The 16,450-nt window shown below is 44.4% G+C and overlaps 1 protein-coding gene across 7 annotated transcripts in view; it reads right to left on the reverse strand.

The window, feature by feature from the left end:
* LOC140404773 (Fc receptor-like protein 2) overlaps positions 1 to 16,450 on the reverse strand; it is a 246,320-nt gene that overhangs the window by 13,629 nt on the left and 216,241 nt on the right. For 6 of the 7 annotated variants that reach the window (XM_072493503.1, XM_072493498.1, XM_072493499.1 and 3 more), the window contains 3 exons: positions 11,709 to 11,739; positions 8,747 to 8,838; positions 7,604 to 7,660 (listed from right to left, as the gene is read on the reverse strand). In XM_072493503.1, coding sequence (XP_072349604.1) covers positions 7,604 to 7,660; positions 8,747 to 8,838; positions 11,709 to 11,739 — 180 coding nt within the window. Of the gene's footprint in view, positions 1 to 7,359; positions 7,661 to 8,746; positions 8,839 to 11,708; positions 11,740 to 16,450 lie in introns of those variants that run through there. The other variant, XM_072493502.1, reaches the window with a different exon arrangement.

Consider the following 16,450-nt stretch of genomic DNA (forward strand, 5'->3'; position numbering starts at 1 on the left):
TGATAGCCTCAGAGGGAGGGCTAGTTTGTCAACAGAATACCCTTTTGTTATTATCACATCTGGCAGAAAGAGGGCATAGGGTCTCAATGGACAAGCTGCAATTCTGTCAGGAGACAGTTCAGTGTTTGGGATTTCAGCTGCAACAAGGACAGCGGAGGCTTGGGTCTGAAAGAGTACAGGCTGTCGCAAGGGTTCCAACTCCATGCACGAAAAAGGAAACCTTTACCTTCCTCGGAATGGTGGGCTATTGCAGGCAGAGGATCCCGGACTATAGGGAGATGGACGCAGTACTGCACAAGGCTACCCTACGGGACGCCCCTTCAGTTGTTACTGGATCCCAGAGAGGGAGCAAGTATTTCGTAATTTGAAACGAGCCATGATTAGCCCCGGCCTTGGGACTTCCTAATTTCAGCAAGCTCTTTACTCTTTATGTGAATGAAGCAGGGAGATTTTCAACAGGGGTCCTGGTGGAAGAGCATTGAGGAGGGAAAAGACCTCTTGCCTATTACCCGGTGTGGTAAACGGTATGCCAAATTGCTTAAGAGCAGTAGCAGCCACTGCGGCCATAGTAGAAAAAATAATTAATCTGCAACGTAGTATTTTACTGCGGCTCGACACACTGGGTACGAAGGAATCCTCTCTTAAACCAACTTTACCTACAAGCGAGCGCCAGCTGCCAACCATGCTGCACTCTTACCCGCGCCCTCGGAACCAGAACATATGGATGATCATGACTGTTTACTATTGGTTGAAGCCACCAGAACCTCTCGACCTGATTTATTGAGTCACCCACGAGAAAATCCAGACATCATCTTTTTCACCAATGGGTGAGCAAACCGACCAAATTATATGACCCTCGTGGCCGGCGACGCAATAGTAACTCCATTAAAGATGGTGGAAACTTTTGCTCTGCCTTCGGGAACGTTTGCTCAAGTGGCCGAATAGTTTGCCCTTACTAAGGCAAAAATCTAGCTAAAAATAAATCAGTCAATATTTATACTAATTCCCGATCCGCTTTGAGGGCAGTACATGATTTTGTCCAATTATGGAAAAACAGGGGATTCATAACTTCCTCCGGCCATGCTATTAAACATGCTAAATTGGTTTTAACTTTACTAGATGCTGTTCAGCTGCCCGGCAAGATAGCCTTTTTAAAGTGTGAAGCGCATACTACTGCAGACGATGAAGTTTCATGCGGCAATAGATTTGCTGATAAAATAGCAAAAAAGTGGCTCTCAAACAGCAGCCACAACTACAAGCTTCTGCAGTTCAACTTCCGTCCACCATAACAGAACCAAAGTTCCAAAGTTAAAACAGGCACAGGAGCAAGCCTTTCTACAGGAGCATCGCTCTTGGCTAAAAGCAGGTTGCTATCAAGACAATTTTGGTAGGTGGATAAGGGCTTTGAAAATAGACCAAACGTATGAAGCTCTCAGAGAAATTATACTTTTGGAGGAGTTTAAGAATTCTATTCCTGATGCAGTGAGAACTCTTATGGAAGAACAGAGGGTTAAAACTGCGAGATTAGCAGCAGAAATGGCAGATGATTATGAATTCGTTCATAAATCAAAGCTTGGTTTCCGACATGAGTTTCAGCCTGTGTGGGATAGAAACTGAGGACATGAGAAATAATCAAGTGGTAAAGGTAAAGGTGAGCTGATGGGAGATAATAAGGAGAGTGTCAAAAGTTTCAAATGTTTTCACTGTAAAAAACTGGGCCATGTAAAGTCACCGTGTTGGTGGTTGAAGAAAAGAACTGGGAAGGCTGATGTGGGGTTTGTTAAAGTGGTAAAAGAAAACTCAGGTGAAGCGAAGGAGGTGCAAAAGATTGTACAGCCTGATTAAGAGGTGTCAATCTTTGATGGTAAGAGATGAGGAGTTATGTAGTCTGGGAAGAATGTTGCCAGAAAAGGTGGTAATATGTGGAATTCAGGGTCAGAGGCGTAGTGTTCCATTATATAAGGTAAGGTTGGAAAGTCCAGCGAAGTGTGGTAAAGTGGTCGTAGGGTTAATAGAGACATTATCATGTCCAGGAATACAGTTCATCGTGGGTAATGATAGAGTTGGATCGCAGGAGGGAGTGATGCCTACTGTGGTTGATAAGCCTGTGGAAAATTAGACAACTGAAGTGTTGAAGGACGAATATCCTGCGATTGTGATACCAATGGGTATTAACAGTGTGACAGGGGAACTCATTTCACTAGCAAATTGACCAAAGTCCGAACAGAAGCCATTGCATTTGATTGGAAATTGCATATCCCATATCAGCCAGAATCCTCAGGAATGGTGGAAAGGGCGAATGGAATAATTAAAACTGCAGTTAGAAAAGTGTGTCAACAAAATGGGCTGCTATGGCCAGATGCCATACCCATAGTGATGTATGCCCTGAGAAATCGTAATACGGGTTTAACCCGTATGAGAAAATAATTGGAACGTACCCATGACAACTGGAACTAAACCCCCAATGACTCCAGCGGCAATAGCCATAAGATGGGCAGATGAGGCATCCCTAAAGTATGCCCAGGGGAGGTGTGAAACCGCTGAAAAAAAACGAAAAAAACAAACAAAAACATGAAAAGGTGCAAAAGGCACAGATGCATTCAAAAGAGGGAAATACACACCCTTTAAACCAGGAGATAATACAGGGCATGGGTAAGATACACAGGATATGTTAGATTGGAGATTAGCTGCATACGATATGAGTAGGTTTAGAGCAATGGTGGGGGCCTAAGTTTAATGTAACACGTCAAACGCCCTGTCTGATCCTTCCCAATTATACTGGAGTCCCAAAGGGTAGCATATGCTTTAGGAAACATAAAACATATGGGACCTACCCAGTCGGCACAAGTCAGTGCGACCAGACCTTGAATTGGCAACCCCCTATGTTTCACCTTACAGCTAAAGGACTATTCATCTTTGGTTGGCCAGGAATTGAAAATCAAACTAGTGGAGGCTCCTGGGAAGGGGATCCGATTAGACTAATGATGACTGATAGTAAAGGAAACCTGACCGCATATAATGGCATGCATTTTATCTGTGGCCATACCAGAAAATTGGGAAGGGTCCTGCTATTTTGGATAGGTAGTCCCTTATGTGCACCACATTCAGCAATTGCAGGACCATCCACATCATCGGACGACACAAAGTATTATGACATGGGGACAAATGCTGGGAATAATGATACCACCATTGGGAATAGCCACTAATGCATATGAACTACGCGAACTATGAGACATCCTTGAGCAGGTAGCTAATGACACTGCAGAAGCTGTTAACCAGATAGAAAGTGAGATGGTTGCTATAAGAGCGGTTGCCCTGCAGAATAGAATGGCTCTTGATTTCTTGTTAGCTGAAATCTGCCCTGATTGGAAGTGACTGTTGCACATACATCCCTGATAACTCAGAAAAATGGATAATCTGGTGGATCACATTCGTCGAGAGGTGACAAGATTACATGAAAATGAGGGATGGGATTTTGGCTTTGGATGGGAGGATCGTCAGGATAGAGGATTGAGTTCTCGATTATAATTGCCATTGTAATCTTCATTGTCGTATGGTTACTGTTTTAATATTGTGCAGGATATTTTTATTGTACTAACATGGGAGAACAGCCCTAGCCGCCTTGCCTCCTTGCTACCAGCTCATAACACGCAGGGAACTATCATGCGTCCATTCCCCTTACATTATAAACAACCCTTCTCTATGGAGGACATGATAATTTACTAAAAGGTGTTGATCAAAAGAGCAACAAAGAGGGAATTGTGGAAGGGAAGTTAATGAGTTACCAATTTAGAAGCATGCTGGGAATATACAGGGATGGTGCAGGCGGGAGGGTTTCAGATTTTTGGATAACTGGGGCTCTTTCTGGGGAAGGTGGGACCTCTACAGACAGGATGGTCTACATCTGAACCTGAGGGGCACAAATATCCTGGGGGGGAGATTTGTTAGTGCTCTTTGGGGGGGTTTAAACTAATGCAGCAGGGGCATGGGAACCTGGATTGTAGTTTTAGGGTAAGGGAGAATGAGAGTATAGAGGTCAGGAGCACAGATTTGACGTCGCAGGAGGGGGCCAGCGTTCAGGTAGGTGGTTTGAAGTGTGTCTACTTCAATGCCAGGAGTATACGAAACAAGGTAGGGGAACTGGCAGCGTGGGTTGGTACCTGGGACTTCGATGTTGTGGCCATTTCGGAGACATGGATAGAGCAGGGACAGGAATGGATGTTGCAGGTTCCGGGGTTTAGGTGTTTTAGTAAGCTCAGAGAAGGAGGCAAAAGAGGGGGAGGTGTGGCGCTGCTAGTCAAGAGCAGTATTACGGTGGCGGAGAGGATGCTAGATGGGGACTCTTCTTCCGAGGTAGTATTGGCTGAAGTTAGAAACAGGAAAGGAGAGGTCACCCTGTTGGGAGTTTTTTACAGGCCTCCTAATAGTTCTAGGGATGTAGAGGAAAGGATGGCGAAGATGATTCTGGATATGAGCGAAAGTAACAGGGTAGTTATTATGGGAGACTTTAACTTTCCAAATATTGACTGGAAAAGATATAGTTCGAGTACAATAGATGGGTCGTTTTTTGTACAGTGTGTGCAGGAGGGTTTCCTGAAACAATATGTTGACAGGCCAACAAGAGGCGAGGCCACGTTGGATTTGGTTTTGGGTAATGAACCAGGCCAGGTGTTGGATTTGGAGGTAGGAGAGCACTTTGGGGACAGTGACCACAATTCGGTGACGTTTACGTTAATGATGGAAAGGGATAAGTATACACCGCAGGGCAAGAGTTATAGCTGGGGGAAGGGCAATTATGATGCCATTAGACGTGACTTGGGGGGGGATAAGGTGGAGAAGTAGGCTGCAAGTGTTGGGCACACTGGATAAGTGGGGCTTGTTCAAGGATCAGCTACTGCGTGTTCTTGATAAGTATGTACCGGTCAGACAGGGAAGAAGGCGTCGAGCGAGGGAACCGTGGTTTACCAGGGAAGTGGAATCTCTTGTTAAGAGGAAGAAGGAGGCCTATGTGAAGATGAAGTGTGAAGTTTCGGTTGGGGCGATGGATAGTTACAAGGTAGCGAGGAAGGATCTAAAGAGAGAGCTAAGACGAGCAAGGAGGGGACATGAGAAGTATTTGGCAGGAAGGATCAAGGAAAACCCAAAAGCTTTCTATAGGTATGTCAGGAATAAGCGAATGACTAGGGAAAGAGTAGGACCAGTCAAGGACAGGGATGGGAAATTGTGTGTGGAGTCTGAAGAGATAGGCGAGATACTAAATGAATATTTTTCGTCAGTATTCACTCAGGAAAAAGATAATGTTGTGGAGGAGAATGCTGAGCCACAGGCTAATAGAATAGATGGCATTGAGGTACGTAGGGAAGAGGTGTTGGCAATTCTGGACAGGCTGAAAATAGATAAGTCCCCGGGACCTGATGGGATTTATCCTAGGATTCTATGGGAGGCCAGGGAAGAGACTGCTGGACCTTTGGCTTTGATTTTTATGTCATCATTGGCTACAGGAATAGTGCCAGAGGACTGGAGGACAGCAAATGTGGTCCCTTTGTTCAAAAAGGGGAGCAGAGACAACCCCGGCAACTATAGACCGGTGAGCCTCACGTCTGTAGTGGGTAAAGTCTTGGAGGGGATTATAAGGGACAAGATTTATAATCATCTAGATAGGAATGATATGTTCAGGGATAGTCAGCATGGCTTTGTGAAGGGTAGGTCACGCCTCACAAACCTTATTGAGTTCTTTGAGAAGGTGACTGAACAGGGAGACGAGGGTAGAGCAGTTGATGTGGTGTATATGGATTTCAGCAAAGCGTTTGATAAGGTTCCCCACGGTAGGCTATTGCAAAAAATACGGAGGCTGGGGATTAAGGGTGATTTAGAGATGTGGATCAGAAATTGGCTAGCTGAAAGAAGACAGAGGGTGGTGGTTGATGGGAAATGTTCAGAATGGAGTACAGTCACAAGTGGAGTACCACAAGGATCTGTTCTGGGGCCGTTGCTGTTTGTCATTTTTATCAATGACCTAGAGGAAGGCACAGAAGGGTGGGTGAGTAAATTTGCAGATGATACTAAAGTCGGTGGTGTTGTCGATAGTGTGGAAGGATGTAGCAGGTTACAGAGGGATATAGATAAGCTGCAGAGCTGGGCTGAGAGGTGGCAAATGGAGTTTAATGTAGAGAAGTGTGAGCTGATTCACTTTGGAAGGAATAACAGGAATGCGGAATATTTGGCTAATGGTAAAGTTCTTGAAAGTGTGGCTGAGCAGAGGGATCTAGGTGTCCATGTACATAGATCCCTGAAAGTTGCCACCCAGGTTGATAGGGTTGTGAAGAAGGCCTATGGAGTGTTGGCCTTTATTGGTAGAGGGATGGAGTTCCGGAGTCGGGAGGTCATGTTGCAGCTGTACAGAACTCTGGTCCGGCCGCATTTGGAGTATTGCGTACAGTTCTGGTCACCGCATTATAGGAAGGACGTTGAGGCTTTGGAGCGGGTGCAGAGGAGATTTACCAGGATGTTGCCTGGTATGGAGGGAAAATCTTATGAGGAAAGGCTGACGGACTTGAGGTTGTTTTCGTTGGAGAGAAGAAGGTTAAGAGGAGACTTAATAGAGGCATACAAAATGATCAGGGGGTTGGATAGGGTGGACAGTGAGAGCCTTCTCCCGCGGATGGATATGGCTGGCACGAGGGGACATAACTTTAAACTGAGGGGTAATAGATATAGGACAGAGGTCAGAGGTAGGTTCTTTACGCAAAGAGTAGTGAGGCCGTGGAATGCCCTACCTGCTACAGTAGTGAACTCGCCAACATTGAGGGCATTTAAAAGTTTATTGGATAAACATATGGATGATAATGGCATAGTGTAGGTTAGATGGCTTTTGTTTCGGTGCAACATCGTGGGCCGAAGGGCCTGTACTGCGCTGTATTGTTCTATGTTCTATAATATTAACTACATTTTAACACTGCTTTTGAGCGAAAATAAGGAGGTTAAGTAATGTAAACCAAATACTGCTTAGTATGTGGTACTGGCCTTATTATGATAATAAGTTGTTCTTCCGAAGGACAACAAAATGCGTACTCGAATTGTTTTAAACCAGGGGCAAAACATTCATATTTCCTCTTGCGTATGTTCCCAAGCTTTATCTCTTCAACATTGATTATTTCAACCTATACATATAATGGTTTTTGACTGCATAACTCAGAGTACAGTGCCTTGGCTTTGCAGCTGAAACACTCTCTCCACAAGTATATTTGTGTAAATAAATTTCCTTAAATCGAACGTAGAGGAATTTGTCTTTATTATGATTTTCACGACACACATGCTTGTTCACGTTTACTCTAAAGGCAAATGTGAAACCAGGTGGTACTCCTGGGAAACCAGATTTAGACTACATCGTTTTGTTTCTAACGCCTTCTATATTATTGCATATTCTTTCAGTCTCCATCCATAACTTGAAACTCATAGAGCGGAAATCAATAAAGTGGTTATTTTGATAATTTTCTCCGAAGATATAATAATAATGCTCATTATAAAGTTAAAGAGTTGCATTCCATTGAGCAATAATGTTCATGTTCCTCAAATAACATCATTGACAGAAATGTAATATTACCAGCTGTCTTTGATTTCTGAATTGTCACAGCAGAATATACTAAATCGGGAGCAGATTCTGAAAAAGAACATAACATATAATAACATTAATAAAGATCTATTATGACAGACAAAGGAAGAGGTTGACAAGTCAACTGTTATTTATAATGTATAGAAATACACCTATTTATTGATATATATATATAAATAAATAAATAAATGGATATATATATATATATTTGTATATGGGTGACTAGATCGATGGATGTTGGGTGGGTGGTAGGGTGCGAGAGAGACAGAGAGACAGACAGGCAGGTATACCGACAGACTGATATGTAGACCGACAGAAAGACAGACAGGGAAGCAGACATGTCTCGAAAGCAATAGAGAGAGAGGCAGACAGATAGATAGATGGCAGGTATCTACCTATCTATCTATCGAAATCTATCTTTATCTATATATGTATATATATATATATATATACATACATATATACGCACAAATTTAGACAAATAGATGGACAGGCAGACATATATAAAGTTACATATAAAAGGTATGTAATCAACCTCTGTCTCTCTGCGTCTCTCGATATGTATGTATGTCTATATTAGTTATACATTTGTGGATATATATATATATATATAGAGAGAGAGGGGGAGAGAGGTGGAGATAGACAGACAGGCAGATTGACTGATGGATAGGCGGATGGACGGATGAGTGGATGGATGGAAGGATTGATTTGGATGGATGGATGGATGGCTTGCTGGACGGATGGATACATGGACGGATGGATGGATGAATGGATGGATGAATGGATGGTTGGATACGTGGACGAAATAAATGCTACGGTAGCAAAATGTCCACACATCTTTGATCCTATCAGACTTCGTTTCCATTACATCATACGGCTACTTAAATATTCCCATTCATTGTTCTTCAAATTTGCTACGCAGCCAAGACTAAACACCTGCATATACAGGAGAGAAATTCTAACACAAATTAGGCTAGTTGCTTGCAAATGAAGGTATTAATATTGTGTCCTTCCCATGTTAAGTCGTAACTTCCATGAAATATCCATTCCGAAATATTTATAAATGGCCAGATGTTAACCAATGGAATGCTGCAAACCATTAATGCATTTAACAAGTAATCAAATCACATTTACCTGTATTTTGGGATGATCCGATGACTGCATACTCGAAGTTGGTTGGTGAAATTTCTTGACTCGCGGTCTGAGATCGAGTTTCAGTTGCCCCACTTAGAAACAAAAAGGTTTAACTGAAAATGTATAATGGCCACAAATGCAATTTCAGAACACTTGTTACTGACGCATATGAAGCGCAGCAACAATTCCATAAAATTCGGATTCATAGATACACCGTTGTGCTGGAATTCATATTCCAGTTATTCCATTGAATTCTGCAGCGTAATCGTCTTCAAATAGTTTTCCAAGTCATCGGGAAAATTAATTATGTACACAACTTACACAACGTTTAAATTTAGAGATTTGATGGATATCCCGAAAAGTGTCTGAGGGAAATATATTTCTCTACGTCTGTCTTGAAGGTGCTTATGAAAAGTTTTTCAATGTAATGTTTATAGTGTTGACCCAAATTCAATGATGATCAATGTCGTCTGTGTGCTTCACTGAAACACCTAATCCTCATGCAAATATTCAATAAGATGCATATCAACCACTTTCCTTCAAGGAGAATGACAATCATTTTTCATAGATTCCTTACAGTGCAGAAGGAGACTATTCGGCCCATCATGTCTGCACCGAGCCTAGGAAGGAGCATGCACCCTCGCCCAGGCCAGTGATCTATCCCCGTAACTCTACAGTAACAGCTTTGCTCCTACTTTAAGCAGATTGGCAATCAGGGTAAACTGGTAGAACAATCTAAATTTAGCTTTACAAATAGTTTCTCTCGGTGGTTCACAGCCCACCGCAATTGTGCTGAAGAGATAAGCGCTTTTTGAACAAAGAACTTAAAACATACAGTGCAGAAGGAGGCCATTCGGCCCAGCGAGTCTGCGCCGACCCACTTAAGCCCTCACTTCCATCCTATCCCCGTAATCCAATACCCCCTCCTAACCATTTTGGTCACTAAGGGCAATTTATCAAGGCCAATCCACCTAACCTGCACATCTTTGGACTGTGGGACGTAACCGGAGCTCCCGAAGGAAATCCACGCAAGCACGGGGAGAATGTGCAGTCTCCACACAGACAGTGACCCAGCGGGGAATCTAATCTGGGACCCTGGCCCTGTGAAGCCGCAGTGCTATCCATTTGTGCTACCGTGCTGCTAAAGAAATCCGTGGGAACATCCGAGAAGGAAACCGCAGTGCATCATTGCGATGCCCATTAAATACGACACCGGGAAAACAGGATTATGATAGCTCCTCTGCCAGTGGTAATATTATCCCAACTTTGTTCTGCACTCATTCTCAGGTCCTTCCTTTTTCCTGATCTTTTTGTTATCTTCTTAGTCTTCACGATAATAACAATTTTACTAAAATAGTAGTATAAGTCATCTAAGCGATGTAGACATCACTGGCTCGGTCACCATTTCTTGCGGATCAATAGTTGCCGTTCAGAATGTGGTGGAGAGCCGTCTTATGAACCACTGCTGCCCACGTGTTAAACGTGCACATACTGCTCAGGATTTTGAACCTGCGACAGTGGCGTCATCCCAATAGACCTCCAAGTCAGGATCGCTCAAACATTGCAGGTGCCGGTATTTCATTGTGTCTGGTCCCCCTGCCCGAGATATTGGCTGTTGTGGGGTTGGATGGTGCTGTTTCGGAAGACATGATGAATTCCTACAGTGCAGCATTGAGATGGTATACACTGATGCTAATTTGCGTGGGTTGTGGAAGGAATGACTATCTGTGGGTGGAATATTAGCCAAACCGGCTTCTTTGCCCTGGATGTTTTCGACCTTCTGGAGTTCTGTTGGAGTTGCACTCCTCCATGTATGTGGGAAATTCCCATCACATTCCTGACTAATGTATTGGAAAATGTGAACAGGTAGTCTAAGTTGAGTTATTCGTCGCAGATCTCCTACTCTCTCTTCCCCTCTGTTGCAGAGTATTTAGATGCCCATTTTTTTTTTACAGAATATTACCAATGCTGCAAACCATGATGTTGATAGTGGGACTAATCAGTGATGTCAATGCCATTGAACATCAAAGGGCGATGAATAGATTATATCCTTTTGGAGGCGGTCAATGGCTGGAACTAATGTGGTGCGAATGAGAGTCACCCCTTGTCAGCACAAACTGGTATATTTTACAGGTGTTGATGTACCGGAAGAGGAAAAATGATGCTAAATTTTCTACAATCAGTAGCCACATTTTGGTGGAGGGGAGGTATTGATAAAGCAACTGAAGTTGGGGCTACTTGATCAAATTTCTCGGCAACACTGCAGTTCAGAATCAGTTGGCCATGGTTGTTAAGATTCGTGTAAGCTGACTTTCAGATTCACTTCCAAGAACAAAGAAATGTACAGCACAGGAACAGGCCCTTCGGCCCTCCAAGCCCGTGCCGACCATACTGCCCGACTAAACTACAATCTTCTACACTTCCTGGGTCCGTATCCTTCTATTCCCATCCTATTCATATATTTGTCAAGATGCCCCTTAAATGTCCCTATCGTCCCTGCCTCCACTACCTCCTCCGGTAGTGAGTTCCAGGCACCCACTACCCTCTGCGTAAAAAACTTGCCTCGTACATCTACTCTAAACTTTGCCCCTCTCACCTTAAACCTATGCCCCCTAGTAATTGACCCCTCTACCCTGGGGAAAAGCCTCTGACTATCCACTCTGTCAATGCCCCTCATAATTTTGTATACCTCTATCAGGTCGCCCCTCAACCTCCTTCGTTCCAGTGAGAACAAACCGAGTTTATTCAACCGCTCCTCATAGCTTATGCCCTCCATACCAGGCAACATTCTGGTAAATCTCTTCTGCACCCTCTCTAAAGCCTCCACATCCTTCTGGTAGTGTGGCGACCAGAATTGAACACTATACTCCAAGTGTGGCCTAACTAAGGTTCCAGAAATGACATTCATTACATGGAGTACGAATAACTGGCATTAATTGGAAGAAATGTTCTGCCGGCTTACCTCTGGGGTTGTAAAACGTTTGATGAATTGCCTGAACAAGATAAGAAGATAAATTATTCATTGTGTGGTGCATAAAATATATGTTGTTAATAGAGCCAGCTTGTGTTTCTATATGTGATTTACCAATACTACGTATGAACAGATCACAATTATAAACATATGAAAACATTTACTTGTCCAACTCAGATATCACAAACCCAATATTCAAAGAATGCAAGGAGAGGCAACATTGAAATTCTGCAGTGGGTTTGCACTGAGTGCTGAATTTGGTGCTTTTTGAGTGCTATAGTAAGAGTTTGGTGACCGATGGAGTTAGGTGAGGAGGGAGTAAGGTGCTTCTTTCATTTACAGGACAAGAATAGCTGGGTGACCGTCAGGGGGAAAAACAAACAGGCAGACAGTGCAGGGATCCGTCGTGGCCATTCCCCTTCAAAACAAGTATACCGTTTTGGATGCTGTTGGGGGGGATGACCTACCGGGGGAAGGCCCTAGCGGCCAGGTCTCTGGCACTGAATCTGGCTCTGGGGCTCAGAAGGGAAGGGGGGAGAATAGAAAAGCAATAGTTGTAGGAGATTCAATGGTTAGGGGAATAGATAGGAGATTCTGTGGCCGCGAGCGAGACTCCCGGAAGGTATGTTGCCTCCCGGGTGCCAGGGTCAGGGATGTCTCGGATCATGTCTTCAGGATCCTTAAGGGGGAGGGCGAGCAGCCAGAAGTCGTGGTGCACATTGGTACCAACGACATAGGTAGGAAAAGGGGTGTGGAGGTAATAAGCAAGTTTAGGGAGTTAGGCTGGAAGTTAAAACCAGGACAGACAGAGTTGTCATCTCTGGTTTGTTGCCGGTGCCACGTGATAGCGAAGCTAGGAATAGGGAGAGAGTGCGGTTGAACACGTGGCTGCAGGAATGGTGTAGGAGGGAGGGCTTCAGGTATTTGGATAATTGGAGCGCATTCTGTGGAAGGCGGGACCTGTACAAGCAGGAAGGGTTGCATCTGAACAAGAGGGGCACCAATATCCTGGGAGGGAGGTTTTCTAGTACTCTTCGGGAGGGTTTAAACTAATTTGGCAGGGGAATGGGAACCGGATTTGTAATCCAGCAACTAAGGTAGCCGATATTCAGGACGCCAAAGCGTGTAATGAGGCAGTGGAGAAGGGAACACTGACAAAGGAGAGTACTTGCAGGCACGGAGATGGGTTGAAGTGTGTATACTTCAACGCAAGAAGCATCAGGAATAAGGTGGGTGAACTTAAGGTATGGATCGGTATTTGGGACTACGATGTGGTGGCCACCACGGAAACTTGGATAGAAGAGGGGCAGAAATGGTTGTTGGAGGTCCCTGGTTATAGATGTTTCAATAAGATTAGGGAGGGTGATAAAAGAGGTGCAGAAAGGCAGTTCGAGGAGTATCACCCTATTGAGGTAGTATGGGTTGAAGTCAGAAATAGGAAAGGAGCAGTCACCTTGTTAGGAGTTTTCTATAGGCCCCCCAATAGTAGCAGAGATGTGGAGGAACAGATTGGGAAACAGATTATGGAAAGGTGCAGAAGTAACAGGGTAGTAGTCATGGGTGACTTTAACTTCCCAAATATTGAGTGGAAACTCTTTAGATCAAATAGTTTGGATGGGGTGGTGTTTGTGCAGTGTGTCCAGGAAGCTTTTCCAACACAGTATGTAGATTGTCCGACCAGAGGAGGGGCAATATTGGATTTAGTACTTGGTAATGAACCAGGGCAAGTGATAGATTTGTTAGTGGGGGAGCGTATTGGAGATAGTGACCACAATTCTGTGACTTTCACTTTAGTAATGGAGAGGGATAGGTGCGTGCAACAGGGCAAGGTTTACAATTGGGGGAAGGGTAAATACGATGTTGCCAGACAAGAATTGAAGTGCATAAGTTGGGAACATAGGCTGTTAGGGAAGGACACAAGTGAAATGTGGAGCTTGTTCAAGGAACAGGTACTACGTGTCCTTGATATGTATGTCCCTGACAGGCAGGGAAGAGATGGTCGAGTGAGGGAACCATGGTTGACAAGAGAGGTTGAATGTCTTGTTAAGAGGAAAACGGAGACTTATGTAAGGCTGAGGAAACAAGGTTCAGACAGGGCAAGGGAGGGATACAAGATAGCCAGGAGGGAACTGAAGAAAGGGATTAGGAGAGCTAAGAGAGGGCATGAACAATCTTTGGCGGGTAGGATCAAGGAAAACCCCAAGGCCTTTTACACATATGTGAGACATATGAGAATGACTAGAGCGAGGGTAGGTCCGATCAAGAACAGTAGCGGGAGATTTTGTATTGAGTCTGAAGAGATAGGAGAGGTCTTGAACGAGTACTTTTCTTCTGTATTTACAAATGAGAGGAGCGATATTGTTGGAGAGGACAGTGTGAAACCGACTGGTAAGCTCGAGGAAATACTTGTTAGGAATGAAGACGTGTTGGGCATTTTGAAAAACGTGAGGATAGACAAGTCCCCCGGGCCTGACGGGATATATCCAAGGATTCTATGGGAAGCAAGAGATGAAATTGCAGAGCCGTTGGCAATGATCTTTTCGTCCTCACTGTCAACAGGGGTGGTACCAGGGGATTGGAGAGTGGCGAATGTCGTGCCCCTGTTCAAAAAAGGGACTAGGGATAACCCTGGGAATTACAGGCCAGTGGGTCTTACTTCGGTGGTAGGCAATGGAAAGGGTACTGAAGGATAGGGTTTCTGAGCATCTGGAAAGACACTGCTTGATTAGGGATAGACAGCACGGATTTTTGAGGGGTATGTCTTGCCTTACATATCGTATTGAATTCTTTGAGGAGGTGACCAAGCATCTGGATGAAGGTAAAGCAGTGGATGTAGTGTACATGGATTTTAGTAAGGAATTTGATAAGGTTCCCCATGGTAGGCTTCTGCAGAAAGTAAGGAGGCATGGGATAGTGGGAAATTTGGCCAGTTGGATAACGAACTGGCTAACCGATAGAAGTCAGAGAGTGGTGGTGGATGGCAAATATTCAGCCTGGATCCCAGTTACCAGTGGCGTACCGCAGGGATCAGTTCTGGGTCCTCTGCTGTTTGTGATTTTCATTAATGACTTGGATGAGGGAGTTGAAGGGTGGGTCAGTAAATTTGCAGACTATACGAAGATTGGTGGAGTTGTGGATAGTAAGGAGGGCTGTTGTCGGCTGCAAAGAGACATAGATAGGATGCAGAGCTGGGCAGAGAAGTGGCAGATGGAGTTTATCCCTGAAAAGTGTGAGGTTGTCCATTTTGGAAGGACAAATATGAATGCGGAATACAGGGTTAACGGTAGAGTTCTTGTCAATGTGGAGGAGCAGAGAGATCTTGGGGTCTATGTTCATACATCTTTGAAAGTTGCCACTCAAGTGGATAGAGATGTGAAGAAGGCCTATGGTGTTCATTAACAGAGGGATTTAACTTAAGAGCCGTGAGGTGATGATGCAGCTGTACAAAACTTTGGAAAGGCCACATTTGGAGTACTGTGTACAGTTCTGGTCACCTCAATTTAGGGAGGATGTGGAAGCTTTGGAAAAGGTGCAAAGAAGATTTACCAGGATGTTACCTGGAATGGAGAGTAGGTCTTACGAGGGAAGGTTGAGGGTGCTAGGCCTTTTCTCATTAGAACGGAGAAGGATGAGGGGCGACTTGATAGAGGTTTATAAGATGATCAGGGGAATAGATAGAGTAGACAGTCAGAGACTTTTTCCCCGGGTGGAACAAACCATTACAAGGGGACATAAATTTAACGTGAAAGGTGGAAGAAATAGGAGGGATATCAGAGGTAGGTTCTTTACCCAGAGAGTAGTGGGGGCATGGAATGCACTGCCTGTGGAAGTAGTCGAGTCGTAAACATTAGGGACCTTCAAGCAGCTATTGGATAGGTACATGGATTACTGTAAAATGATATAGTGTAGATTTATTTGTTCTTAAGGGCAGCACGGTAGCATTGTGGATAGCACAATTGCTTCACAGCTCCAGGGTCACAGGTTCGAATCCGGCTTGGCCTACTGTCTGTGCGGAGTCTGCACGCCCTCCCCGTGTCTGCGTGGGTTTCCTCCGGGTGCTCCGGTTTCCTCCCACAGTCCAAAGATGTGCAGGGTAGGTGGATTGGCCATGATAAATTGCCCTTAGTGTCCAAAATTGCCCTTGGTGTTGGGTGGAGGTGTTGAGTTTGGGTGGGGTGCTCTTTCCAAGAGCCGGTGCAGACTCAGGGGGCCGAATGGCCTCCTTCTGCTCTGTAAATTCAATGATAATCTATGATCAATCTAGGACAAAGGTTCGGCACAACATCGTGGGCCGAAGGGCCTGTTCTGTGCTGTATTTTCTATGTTCTATGTTCTATTCCGAATAGAACAAAGAAATGTACAGCACAGGAACAGGCCCTTCGGCCCTCCAAGCCCGTGCCGACCTTGCTGCCCGACTAAACTACAATCTTCTACACTTCCTGGGTCCATATCTCTCTATTCCCATCATATTCATATGTTTGTCAAGATGCCCCTTAAATGTCACTATCGTCCCTGCTTCCACCATCTCCTCTGGCAGCGAGTCCCTGGCACCCACTACCCTCTGTGTAAAAGAATGTTGGGAACTGTTTTAAAATGTGTGTTTGCTTTGTCACTCGCACTTGCGTACCCTTATAGAATTTAAGAAGAAAATCATTAATTTTAACCTATCAAGTCCATATTCTAAATATGCCAAACTCGTCATGGTATTAATCTTATCGTTCTACACTATAGTA

The sequence above is a fragment of the Scyliorhinus torazame genome, chromosome 31, assembly GCF_047496885.1.
Source record: "Scyliorhinus torazame isolate Kashiwa2021f chromosome 31, sScyTor2.1, whole genome shotgun sequence".
NCBI lineage: Eukaryota > Metazoa > Chordata > Chondrichthyes > Carcharhiniformes > Scyliorhinidae > Scyliorhinus > Scyliorhinus torazame.